The following is a 12,667-nucleotide window of genomic DNA, read 5'->3' as shown; positions in this document are numbered from 1 at the left end:
CCTGCAGAGGTACTGCATGCATGTGGTACACAAACTTACATTCAGGCAAATATCCATATACATAAAATAATATTTTTTAGAGGAGGGAAGGGAATGTATAGCTTGATTCTAAAACCCTTTGTTTTATAGAAAACAAAATCCTCAAGACCAGGAAGCCAATGTCCTCACTTACAGGTGGCTGGGAAATAACATGTAAATAGATCTGGGTAGTAAATACAACAGCAAAGCACACCTCTATGGTGATAGATATACTTTTGTAGATTAGAAACTCAGATCTTTTGAGATCCTGCTAATCTTTTATAAGACTATCATTTTTATCAGTTCTACACACCTTAATGAATACTTTGAATAAATACCAATAGTGCTCTGCTGAGAAACACTATTTTTCATAAGCTCAAATTAAGTACATTAAAACCCTATCTTATTCTAAAAAGTCCTGGATAAAGTGCTTTTTTTCAAAAAAGAAAAGTTTTAGTTTTAATTGTGTGTGTGGTGGGGTTAGGTGGGAGGGAGGTTATGTGCACTTAAGTGCAGTTGCCCACAGAGTCCAGAAGAGGGCGCTTGATTCTCTGGAGCTGGAGATGCAGGTGGCTGTGAACCACCCAACATGGGTGCTGAGATCCAACCTTGGGTCTTCTGCCAAGAGCAGTACATGCTGTTAGCCACTGAGTCATCTCTCCAGCCCGGAATAAACCTTTTAAAAGCACTTATGGATTCCAGCCAATTCAAATGATACAGTTCACTGATGTAGAACTCTTTGCCACAGGCCTGTGCGGTGGAACAATCGTTGTACACTGTAAATATGTATTACTCTCACTGGTTAATAAAGAGCTGGCTCACCTATAGCTGGGCAGGAGGAGACTGGGTGGGAGAGGCGGACTAGGAGGACACTAGGAAGGAGAAGGGCGGTATCTGAGGAGTTGCCAGCCAGACTCGGAAGAAGCAACACGACAAGTACACAGATGAGGTAAACACAGGGCAGCACATAGATGAGTAGAAGTGAGTTAATTTAAGTTATAAGAGCTAGCTAAAAACAAGCCTAAGTTATTGGTTGAGCATTACAATTCAGAGCAAGTCTCTGTGTGGTTATTTGGGAACTGGCTGGTGGGACAGCAAGCTCTGCCTACAGGACTATAACTAATAAAGCTTCAGGAACTCCAGGAGATTTCCCTGGCAGTTTTGCTTCTAACACAGAATAAAGCTGGCCACCAGCTGCTCTCTGACCCCTCTTTTCCTTGGCTCAGCAGCACTCACTGCTGCCTCTCAAACACAGCAAGGCCTTTCCTGACCTCCTATTTAAGAAGCAGCACCTACTTAGGTCCACACCACCCTATACACAGTGGTCCGGAATATGGGTGATGGAGCCCCACTGCTTGGCCTTCCGTGTACCTTGCTTAGCTTTGTGCTTACTGACCAACTGTAAGGACTACATACTAACTTAAATTTATTAGCAACTTAAGCCAACTTGCAAGAAAAGCCTTTTCTTGATTTATTTAATCTGACAGCAAAACTTGATCTTCTTACTCACTGAGTAGCAAAATGAAGGGACTCTGGCCAGCTTAAGTGTGGCAAGCATGGCTCTGGCAGACCTTGCCCTTCTCCCCCATTCCCTATGCCTTTATAAAAACCGTGAGATCACATTCCTGAAGCTAGCCATCAAGGTCTATTTCCTTATTTGGTCACTTCTTCCTCATGAGGTTGACTACCAAAGTCCAGCAATCAAAAGCCCCCTTTGGTTCAACCTAATTGACATGCTCAATTAAAATTAAACACCTCATCCTAACATGGGGTTTCCCCCTTCACCTTTATAAACCACCATTTGCCTATGTGCCATGTGTCTCCTCTCTACCCAGAGGCAGTCCTTTGTCCCTACGGGACAAATAACCCTCCCCTCTTTCCCTTCTGCCCCATTCCCCATCTCCTTTACCATCTCCTAGTTCATTCTAACACAGACCTCCCCTTTTCCTCCTCTTAAAAATTATACATACAAGGTCATTTGCTGCTGTTTTCTGCCTGAGTCAGAAGCAGCCACTTTAACTTTTCTTCCCCACTTAATAAAGGATCTCTCTGTGAAAATGGGTGTTTGGGTGGGATTTGTGTCTGATCCTGGGTCTGGGGAGAAGCCCCCACTGTTGAGTCTCCTTCAAACGCTGTCACTTCCAAAACAATCGCCATGGGATACTGGGCCAGATACCATCAGGGAAGTTAATAGACTGCACATGAATTATATGATCTTCCTGAACTTCATCTGGTCCTGAAGACTTCAAATGAAGGTCAGTGCATATAAATTACCATTCTATTTTATTTTTCTCTATTGTACTCATCCCCATTTGACTGTGTGAATAAACTTGTTTGATTTTTATGTAACTCCCACCACCAGAACCAGGCCAATGGCTGTTTATTACTATGCTCCTAGCACTTAGCTAAGTGCTTGGTATTTAGTAAGTGCTCCATATAGCAACAGACACAATGAATAACTGGCTAAGAATGATGTCCAGAATGAATGACTAATTAGTCCTTTTAATGTCAAAGGAGGATTATTACACATGGCCAATGGCACTTCAACCAGGACAGAGGCTTAGTTGGCAACGGGACAGACATATTAAAAACCTCCTCTCTGGTTTGTTTGAGACAGGGTCTTGCCTTAATGTCCAGGCTGGCCTTGAGCCCATGGTGATCCTCCTGCTTCAGGCCCCAGAGGACTGGAATTACAAGTATGTGTCACCGTGCCTGGCAGTGAGAAGTCTTGCTAATGTGTATTTCCTGGATATTCCTCAGCACCAGGCAGTAGTCTGCTCCGCTTGCTCCCAGAAAAGTCACAAGGCCTTATGGTATCAGTGATGAGCATGAGAGAAAACTAAGAAACCAAACCAAAACCTCACCAAAAATAACACAATAAAACCTCAGACCTCAGTGGAGAACAGACAATCCCACTTGAAGGTCTCACTACAGTAAGTATGCAACTAGGTTTATTTCTATGTGTGCTTGGGATGGGACCCAAGACCTCACAAACGCTACACAAGGGCTTTACCAGTGAGCGAGGCCTGCAATCAAATCTGTCATCCTCCTGTAGCCACCATCTCATTTCTACAGTGTCTACAGTGATGTCAACAATGAACTCTACCTTCCAGCCATATTTCTGGCTCAGGGGTCATCCCTGAGGCTCCTTTCCCAATCTCTGCACCAAGTCCAGGTAGATCTTTTGTCATAACCACCTCAACTCCGCCTTCCTTAATTAACCTTGATAAGAAATCTGTACCAAGTTTCTCCTGCATGTCAGGCTCCCTACCAGGTGCTGGGCTGTGCTAAACAAGACAGATACAGGCTTGGTGTCAGAGCCTACAGGGGAAGCCAGTAACCACATAAACAGCTATATAGACGGGAAAGGCACGTGGATGATGTACAAGTTCAGGAGAGTGCAGAATCTAACCAGCTGAGGAAGCCATGTTTAAGCCAAGCACTGGATGAACGCAAGTTTAGGCTCTACTAGGGAAGAAGAAAATTCCTGTGCAGCGTAGTCAGAGAAGCATCCAAGGATCAAACAATACATGTGGCATGAGCGGCTTCGTCCAACTCTTTCATTTAACTGTAAAGTGCACAGGAGCAAGAAGTCTGACTTAGTGTTCCTCTATTCCCTCAGCACCATGCGGGTAATGGGTATTCTCGGAGTGGCTGGTGGAGCTGCCTCGACGACGCCACAGCTTTACGTCTAGGAGGGAGGGGCCCATGCCATCTCACAAAACTCTGAGAAGACCAAAAGAGACGAGTGAGGCCGCTGAGTGGGGGTCAGTTCGCTCTCCTCCCCTTCCTTCATACACTTGCAGAGTAGAGACGACACTTGTTTCTTCCAGGCTGGTTAGGGCTGGCCACTTCGACAGTGGTCACCCAGGTGACCAAGGGGCTGGATCAAGGATCTGATGATGGATTCTGAGGTTACTACAGTTTGTGGCATCACTGTGAATTTGCTGACGGAGGGGCTACTAGAGAGGGTGATTACCACCGTCAGACTACTAGCAGCTGTCGTTTTACATGCTTACAATGAGTTATTTATCAGAAGCACTGTTACCTACAGTCATGGCTGCCACTCAGACTCCAGCCCCCTCAGCGAAGTGTCATTTGCTGAGCCACCGGTGGCGAGTGCGTGTAGAACTCATCTCCACCAAACTGCCAGTGCACCTTTGTGCCTTGCCTTTGTGTTTCAGGAAGTGTGTTTGGCAAGGCTCAGTCACTCATGGATACTGAGAGGTAGAGATGAAGTCTGGGCTTGGTTCTACACCTGTGTGTGTCCTACCGCTTCAACCTGTCCCCTTGAAGGAGGTGTTGAAGTATGCTCCACACAGAGAGTCTTCCCCATCCCAGGTAGTTTGTTTCTACCAGCTCTTCCCCACAAACAGCACGGGCTCTGTGACTGCCAACCTCTGCTGCCCACACCCACTCCCTCCTAGCCACCCACTCTCCATTCAGCAGCCTGACCTAGCTTTCAGCACACTTATCAGATGACGTCACAGCACTTCAGGGCCCCTGTTATCTGGCTCAGTTCTGCATATCACTCAGGAAGAGCTCAACCTTCTACACTTCCTCCAGCTTGAGAGCCTTTTTTGAGCCGTTCCCTTGACCAGCGTGTTCTTCCCTGTCGGGCTGTCTGTCGCTTTCCTCAGTCGGCGTCACCTTAAACATCGCCTCCTAGGACCACCCTCTCCGATCCCTTCAGACGTGCTCCAAACATTTCTGCATTTGCTACAGGCCTTATCTGATCGATCTCTCTCTCTCTCTCTCTCTCTCTCTCTCTCTAAGTAACTACTGGCCTTGCCTACCCTATTATACTTTGAATGAAAACGCATACTAGAGTATGTACTCTGTTTATTGCCTTCCATAAAATACAGATAGTACCTGAAACAGAATAATTCAGTATCTGATGATTATGAGATCTTCATTCATCCTCTCAACAAGCAGTGAAAATATAGAAAGAACAGGGCATTACTTAGTGCCTTTTATGAATAACAGGGACCATGCTTTATGTGATTATCAATCACAGCCACTTGCATAGATCCTACAAGCAGAGCTCACTAGACTTCCTGAATGAAGAAATGATGTGGTCTGTGTCTTATCACCTACTGGAATACATGTTGGGCAGGGCATGACGGCCCACACCTTTAATCCCAGCACTCAGGAGACAGAGGTAGGTGGAGGATCTCTGTGAGTTTGAGGTCAATCTGGTTTACATAGCTAGATCCAGGTCAGCTAGAGGTACACAATGAGATCTTGTCTAATATATGTGTGCAACACACACACACACACACACACACACACACACGCATGCGCGCACTGAGTCAGGCCCGATGGCCCATGCTTGTAATCCCAGCACCGGGGAGGGAGGATGAAGCAGGATTACCATGGGTTAAAGGCCAGCCTGAGCTACATTGTGAGACATTTTTCAACAAATTAACTACATAAAAGAAAAGAAATACATATACACTGTGAAGTATTAAAGAGGATGACTTGGCCTCCTCACAAATTTAGAGTTATTGAAGGTGAGGATACCCTCACACAGGTAGAAAGCTGCTTAATGACGGCCAATTATTAGGAGGGAGATCAGACATTCTTTAATGAAAAGAAAATGTTAATGTGTGTGAGTATTCTGCCTGCATGTCTGTCTGTTCACTGTGTGTAACCACTGCCATCATGCACAGCCGCTGCCACCGCACACTGAGGACCTGTTCTATCCCAGGTACCCAGTTCTGACACCTCCTTTAACGCTCATGATAACCCCAAATGTAGCCATTACCTCTTCCTTTTTACAGACTAGGAAACAAACACAGATTAAATAAATCCCCAAGTTTATATAGCTACTAAATGACAGAAAAGCATCCTGAGTGTTTATTTTTAGAACTCAAAAGTATGTTTTCCCATTATGCTCTGAGGCTGCGAAAGCCTTTAGGATGGCCTCGGTCATCATGTTTATCAACCATCTCTTTGGGTCAGTATTCCTTCCCTGAACCAGGCACAAATGCTAGCCATGAAAAAGTGACAAGGTTTTTTTGTTTGGAAGTGTGTTCTTGGGTACCATTTCAGTCTTGAAGCAGTAATTCCACTCAGTGATAGTGTAATTAGTTGTGATTGACATCAATTAGTTTACTGAATCACAAAGAGATGCCCAGTGCTTGAGTTCTGACTAGGAGCGAGGTACTAATAATGTTCTAGTCACAGCTCTATTTTCCAAAGGGCAAAGCAATTTATCTTTAAAAAAAAAAAGAAAAAAAGAAACAAAAATGTCAGTGGGTAGTGAGTTCCTTTTAGGGGTGATTAAAATATTCTAAAATTAGATTATGGTGATGATTGTACAATTCTGTGAACATGTTAGACTGTTAAACTCTAGACTTTAGTGCACAGATTTTATGGTATGTGAATTATATCATAATAAAGACGTTTTTAAAATGGCACATGAGAGATTTGATTGCTCAAGTTTTAATTATCTAAAGAGACGCTAATAGGAAAAAAAAGTAACCATTTTAACATTTTATGTTTCTTCTGTATTTACCCTAAATGTCTGTTTGCTCAATCACTATTATTATTATTACAGCATATAAAAAGAAGTAAATCCAAAGTTTATGCAAATCTTAGAAACATCTAGATAGACATGAACAATCAAGCAATGATCACACATTCAGTAAGACATTAGTCACAGGCCTCCTTCAAGTCTCAGGGACAGAAGCAGGCTGGGGATTAATGGCACTTCACAGAACACTTTTTAGGACTCCACTCAATTTCAGAGCAGAAGTTACAAGACCTCCCACGAGACATAGAAGGAAGCTTTACCTCGTCACAAGAAACCAAGCCAGTTTACTGAAGTCTGATGAGAGCCTCATGTACGTCTTAATATGTGGCATGGCGTTGCTTCGGCCAGAAGTCTCTGCTGACCACTTGCTAGTGATAGGAGAGACGTAAACCACCAATTAGAAAAAAACTCAAGACCAACAAAATTCTCATGCTAGGGAACTGCACAAAAAGCAACATCCTATCTAAAAAGACAGTAGATGCGTGACCTGTGGTGGCTGATGACACTGTTCAGAACACACAATCATTCTGAAAAGGAAGGAGGTCAAAAAAGGAAATTTAGCACAAGCCACAAAAGTATCTAACCCCATGGACGTGGGGCTTCTTGTCCTTTGACATACGAGTACACACGCATGTGTGCACACATAGGTACACACAAGCATGCACACGCGCACTACACTGACTTCATTGTGCTTTTCTGCACATGTGTACACAGGTCTCTGGCTGAACTGTGAGCTCTTTGAAGCAGGAGGCTTGCAGTGCCTTATAGTGCACACTACTGAGTAGCAGCTCCCACAGAAGCTTCCCCAAAGAAGCAGAGTGAGCAGAATACAGCATATCCCAGGCGAGTGCTAAAAGGCAGGAGCTAACTCAGAAATGCTTTAGTTTGGCTTTGAGTATCACTCTCACATTTCCAACACTTTAGGACTAGGGTTCCAAGGCCTGATGGCCTCCGTCATGAGGCGGTGACTCTGGCTTGGAAGGGGATAATCCCTGAAGCTAACAGGCAGTGTGCCAGCATGGAATCAGGATTAAGAGGGCCACCATTTTCTTCATCCCAGTGAACCTAAGAATCGGAAACCGAAAGGAGCCCAAGCATAGACGTGCTCTGTAAGGAACAACTCTCCACCTGGAGCGAATACCACGGAAATGCCGCTGGCCAACAGGAATTTCAGCAGAAAGCTACGGAAATGGACTCCCTCCCTCATTTCTGGCTGCCCAGCTGCAAAGCCACTACTGAAGTGAGTAAGACACTGGGGTTGGTCTAGAACATTCGGGACGGGCAAGTGCTGGAACTGGAAGAGGAAAGGATAAGCCTCTCTTTCCCTTCCCACCCATCACCGGTTTCCTGAGCTCTGCTGGCATACCAAACCCTGTCTTTATCCTGGAGACACAGGCACGGACCTTCCCCTTGGCAAGTGTGGCGTGTGGTCTACATACTAGAGTCAGGATGGTTATACTTCATGCTTCGGCAAAGTGAACTAAACACTGCTTATGTAAACCATAAACTACCCAACAGGATCTCTTATTTATCGTTTTCTCTGCCTGACAATATTTAAATAGAAACCTCACAGAGATAAATCTTACTCTGGTATTAAAAACCTATTCCAAAATTTTTTTAAAACCTTGTTTTAAATTATTTCTATCACTAACATATGTAGATGAAAGAATATAGCTGTATTATATAAGGTACTTTTTTAAAGAACAGACTGATACAACATTTTTGGTCCTAATGAAGTAAGAGCAGCATTGAGAACCAATTACTTACTGAAAGTAGGAATGCAGCCAATTCTGTTTTTCAGCTGTCTGGATGCCATAGGGAAGAGAGCCCCCAGCTTTTAAAAGAAGGAAAAGAAAACAAATAAAAATAATGAAATATAACTTGAGGCGTCTTCATTAAGAAGAAAATCTCTATAAACAGTGAGAGGGTAGATGATACACAACTGCTTCCATTACTTCATCTCAAGTAAGTTTATTGAAAGAAAATATCCATGCTTACATCAGGCACGCCCTCTCTCTGTCTCTCCCTGTCTGTGTGTCTGTCTTGGTAATGAGGACTGGACCTAGGGACTCACACAGGCCAGGCAAGGGCCCCACCACTGAGTTATATCCCCGGCACTTTTTACTTTTTATTTATGGTCTCACAAAATTGCCTAGGCTGGCCTTGAATTTGTGACCCTCCTGCCTCAGCCTCCAGAGTAGTTGACATCAAAGATCTACACTATTGGAACTCAAATTAGGTACATTCTCTTCATGGGCTTCCTTTCTCTGGGAGAAGAGACATGTAAACAGTTTACTATCTGAAAAGAAAAGGTATTACTTAATTACTCAGTGGGGATGATATCTGCACAGACTTGAAGTGTTAGAAAAGACCACAGGGAGAACCTGGGCCTGTTTTACCACCATAGGGAGGTATGAAACACATCACTAAGTTTTTGTCCTAGGCAGGACATCCAGGAAGGTAGTGAGTGACAAAACCCAGTCCTGCCTATTTTGCCTTTACACTCTGTCATTTCCAAACAGACAGGCAGAGGAGGTTCTCATAGACTGGAAGATATGAAAATATGCAGCAAACACTTGTGCCTTTTTTTTTTCAGTAAGAAAAATCCATTGCAGATCCATCAATGACTTTCCAAACACACCTTGGAACTTCATCACAGTAATCTATGTGTAGAGAGGGCTTTGGACAACTCCAGGGTCCAATAAGATATGTCCTGTCTCCTACTTCAAATAGCTAAAAACATTCCATTGTAGAACCACTTATAAAGTTGCTTCATTGAGAATGCCACATTCTCCCCCATTAAAAGTGCACTTGAATAGCTCTAGGCTATTAGAAGTACAGAAAGAAAAACTACCTGTGTTCCAGAGTCAAAGTGAAGTAATTTTATTTTATTATTAAAAAGCAACAAATGGCAAATATACTCTGAGCTTTATTGAGATTCTTTTGGCAAGGTCACATCTAATTTCATAAGCAATAAATGGGCAAAATTAGTTTTAATTTAGTGCATTCTGCTACCAGCAGGCCGTGAATGCCAATCAGACTTAGTTTCTCCCAGAGGCATGTTCTCTGGGGCTTTTGTTAATAACCTGGTAGCATTATAGAGGATGTTCTGTTTAAAAGCTCAGTGCTCAGTAGTGGAAAACAGAAGAAGGAAGTTGAAGGTTTTTTTTTTTTTTTTTAGAAAATAAGACTAGGTGTTTGCAGGTGAAGCCCCTGAAAAATGACGTGTCAACTAAGGTACACAAAAGGTAATCATCATCACTAGCTCTAGGCCTTAACTGTATCTGTATCTGGGATGTAAATTTGGAAGGACTGTGGAACCTCCGACACCGGCAGAGAAGGATGTTAGCCAAGCTGTCAAGGCAGCAGTGAGTGCCAGGGAGCTCACTGTAGGCGGACACCTTGTCTCGACAATCAACACGCTGGATTATTAGTGAAACTGAGGAAAGCCACACTGCACGGAGTGCCTAAACTGCCCTTCTCTGGAACACCGCAGAGCTCAACCACACCTGTTTCATCAGCTCTATCTGGATAAGGGAAAACCATTTCTCCATTTCTAACCAATTCTGATGAAAAACAAAACATAACATAACAAAACAAAACATGCCCCAACGCATTTCGGGAATATATAGAGAAACCACAACTGTGTTACCAGGATATCCTTCTAAGCTGGTCCGCACATTTTCCACAGAAGGATAGATCTAAAAATAAGCAAGAAAAGATAAAAATCAATAAAGCTTGGCATGAATCATGTTGAAAGGGATGTTGACTAGTTTTTAAGAAAATGGAAATGTTAATAAAAAAAATGTTTAACTAAAAAACTTAGAGAGAAATTATATTCTTAAAAGAAAATCCCCATCTTGCTGGAAAATAACTGGTAATAACTAATCTACAAGAAGCATGTATATAACTGATGAAAAATTACACATTAATTTAAATGTTTTCTCCCCTGAAATGCCAAATTAATATTAAGTTGAATATAAAATTAATCATTAATTCACAGGTCTCTATATAATGAACAGAGCTTTAATTCTTCTGCAGTGATATATCTGGTATTTCTTCACTTGGCTTGACAACTTGAAAGAAGAATGGAGACAACATGGCAAATCTGTGGCTGTACCAAGGCTCCTGAACATACCAGAAGCCCTGGGTGGCACCAGGACCGCAAATGAAGAGTGTCCTCTCCCCACCCCACAGAGTAAAGCGCTATTATAAGGAAGGCCATTTCTTAACTCTTCTGGACTACAGATTAGGAAGTCGGAGAGCAAGAGGGCTCACCAGATGAAGAGGAACTGTACTTTTTCCTGGAGTTCTGCCGTCCTCTCCCAGTGCCAGCAAGCTCTCTTTAAACTCTGAGCACAGCCACTTGGACTCATCAGGCCCCAGGGAACCAATGCTTGAAAACTGACCCACAATGGGCCAGCACTCGCCTTTAGGTACAGATGGGGCATGCATCCGCAGAAGCTGTTCCGAAATAAAAAATGAATGCAACAGTCACAGGAGTAACAACAGTATCTGAAATGCCCTAATGCTAACAACATGGACTGTATCTCTGGAATACCTAATTTACAAGGAAACTCTGAGAACATCATGCTCATAGATACTTGCTTCTTTGGGAACTATTTAAATACTAAAAGTATGTGTCCCCTGCCCACCACATTATGCTGTGGTATTGAAATGTAATTGGCCCCCATAACCTCAGAGGGAGTGGCACTATTAGGAGGTGTGGCTTTGTTGGAGTGGGTATAGCCTTGCTGGAGGAAGTGTGTCACTGTGGGGGTGGGCTTTGAGGTTTCCTATGCCCAGTGTTTCAATTGACTTCCTGTTGCCTGCAAGATGTTCTACTCTCTGTATGCCTCCATGCTCTCTACCATGATGATAACGGACCAAACCTCTGAAACTATGTCACCCCAATTAAATGTTTTACTTTACAAGAGTTGCCATGGTCATGGTGTCTCTTCACAGCAATAGAAACCCTAACTAAGACATATGTGGACAGGAAGTTTCTTCCAAAATTCTTTGATTTGCATTAAAAACAAAAGCAAAATAAAACATTTTCAAAGACCCATCTTAGCAGAAATATCAAGATAAACTCACCCTGAAACCGCAATTGTCTAATATATCTAAACTAAACTGACATGATTAAACCATTGTACATTCCAGTCTGCTGCCTTTGAAAAGAGCTTCTAGCTCTCACCTTTACACTGTGCTCCATCCAGGGCTGGGGTGCCACTGCACAGGAACCAGCCTAGCATACGCAAGGGCCTGAGGGGCCTGGGGGTGGGAGCACAGACAAAGTCCTTGGCCTCCAGTGTGGCTGTCCGATATGAAAGGGATATTTACAGATGGATACGAACCACCTAAAGCACTGAGGAAGACTGATCTGCATTTCCTGCCTTGACACTTATGCAAACTTGAAGGAATACCTGGGCAAGTATTTGGAAATTTTATCCAATATGTACTACCTAGAGGCAGCAGACAGCAAGAAAAATGCGGCCAGCTCCTGCCCCAGTGGAACTCATATTCTGACTGATGTTTTGTTTAATATGTATTGCCTTCCCTTCCACAGCTCAGGTATTAATATTTACATACACACACACACACACACACACACACACACACACACACACACACACTCACACACACATCCCCCCTCAGTTTCCATGTGCTGCAGCATGCTGTAGGAAACAGAACTGAACCGACAGCTCTCAGATTCACTCTCTACCGTGGGCTTAGCTCCAGAGCAGCACACGGAAAAAAGCCCTGCTCGACTCCTGTCTCCGTGTATACATTCTAATCTGCCTGCTTGCCCTGGAACCAAGCTATGACGCAGCATGAGCTGGATGAGAAGTGGCTTGAAAAACGCAGATGCTGATCAACCTGCAGCATTTGTGATCACACACATGCATTCACTCTATTGCCTAGGCTGGACACCAAGTCCCAGGCCACAAGTTCTCCTGCTTACAGAACACTCTATTTTTTACATTCACTACTTGACACAAATCTGTCCATTTTACAGCTGACAAAAGGCAGGCCGAGGAACAAGTCAAGACCACAAAGCTTGTCTATCACAGGTTGGCATTTGGACCTAGGAACAGATATCCATCATAA

The 12,667-nt window shown here is 43.5% G+C and overlaps 1 protein-coding gene across 3 annotated transcripts in view; it reads right to left on the bottom strand.

Annotated features, from left to right (window-relative positions):
• Tdp1 (tyrosyl-DNA phosphodiesterase 1) overlaps positions 1–12,667 on the bottom strand; it is a 79,336-nt gene that overhangs the window by 33,831 nt on the left and 32,838 nt on the right. For all 3 annotated transcript variants that reach the window (XM_052738758.1, XM_052738759.1, XM_052738757.1), the window contains exons 10-13: positions 10,835–11,020; positions 10,209–10,257; positions 8,324–8,390; positions 6,817–6,924 (exon numbers count right to left, since the gene is read on the bottom strand). In XM_052738758.1, the coding sequence (XP_052594718.1) occupies positions 6,817–6,924; positions 8,324–8,390; positions 10,209–10,257; positions 10,835–11,020 (410 nt within the window). The remainder of the gene's footprint in view (positions 1–6,816; positions 6,925–8,323; positions 8,391–10,208; positions 10,258–10,834; positions 11,021–12,667) is intronic.

This window comes from Peromyscus californicus, unplaced genomic scaffold (genome assembly GCF_007827085.1).
Source record: "Peromyscus californicus insignis strain IS unplaced genomic scaffold, ASM782708v3 Scaffold_15__1_contigs__length_86483966, whole genome shotgun sequence".
NCBI classification, from domain to species: domain Eukaryota; kingdom Metazoa; phylum Chordata; class Mammalia; order Rodentia; family Cricetidae; genus Peromyscus; species Peromyscus californicus.
The sequence above is the reverse complement of the archived record's forward strand: the minus strand, read 5'-3'. Positions and strand labels throughout refer to the sequence as shown.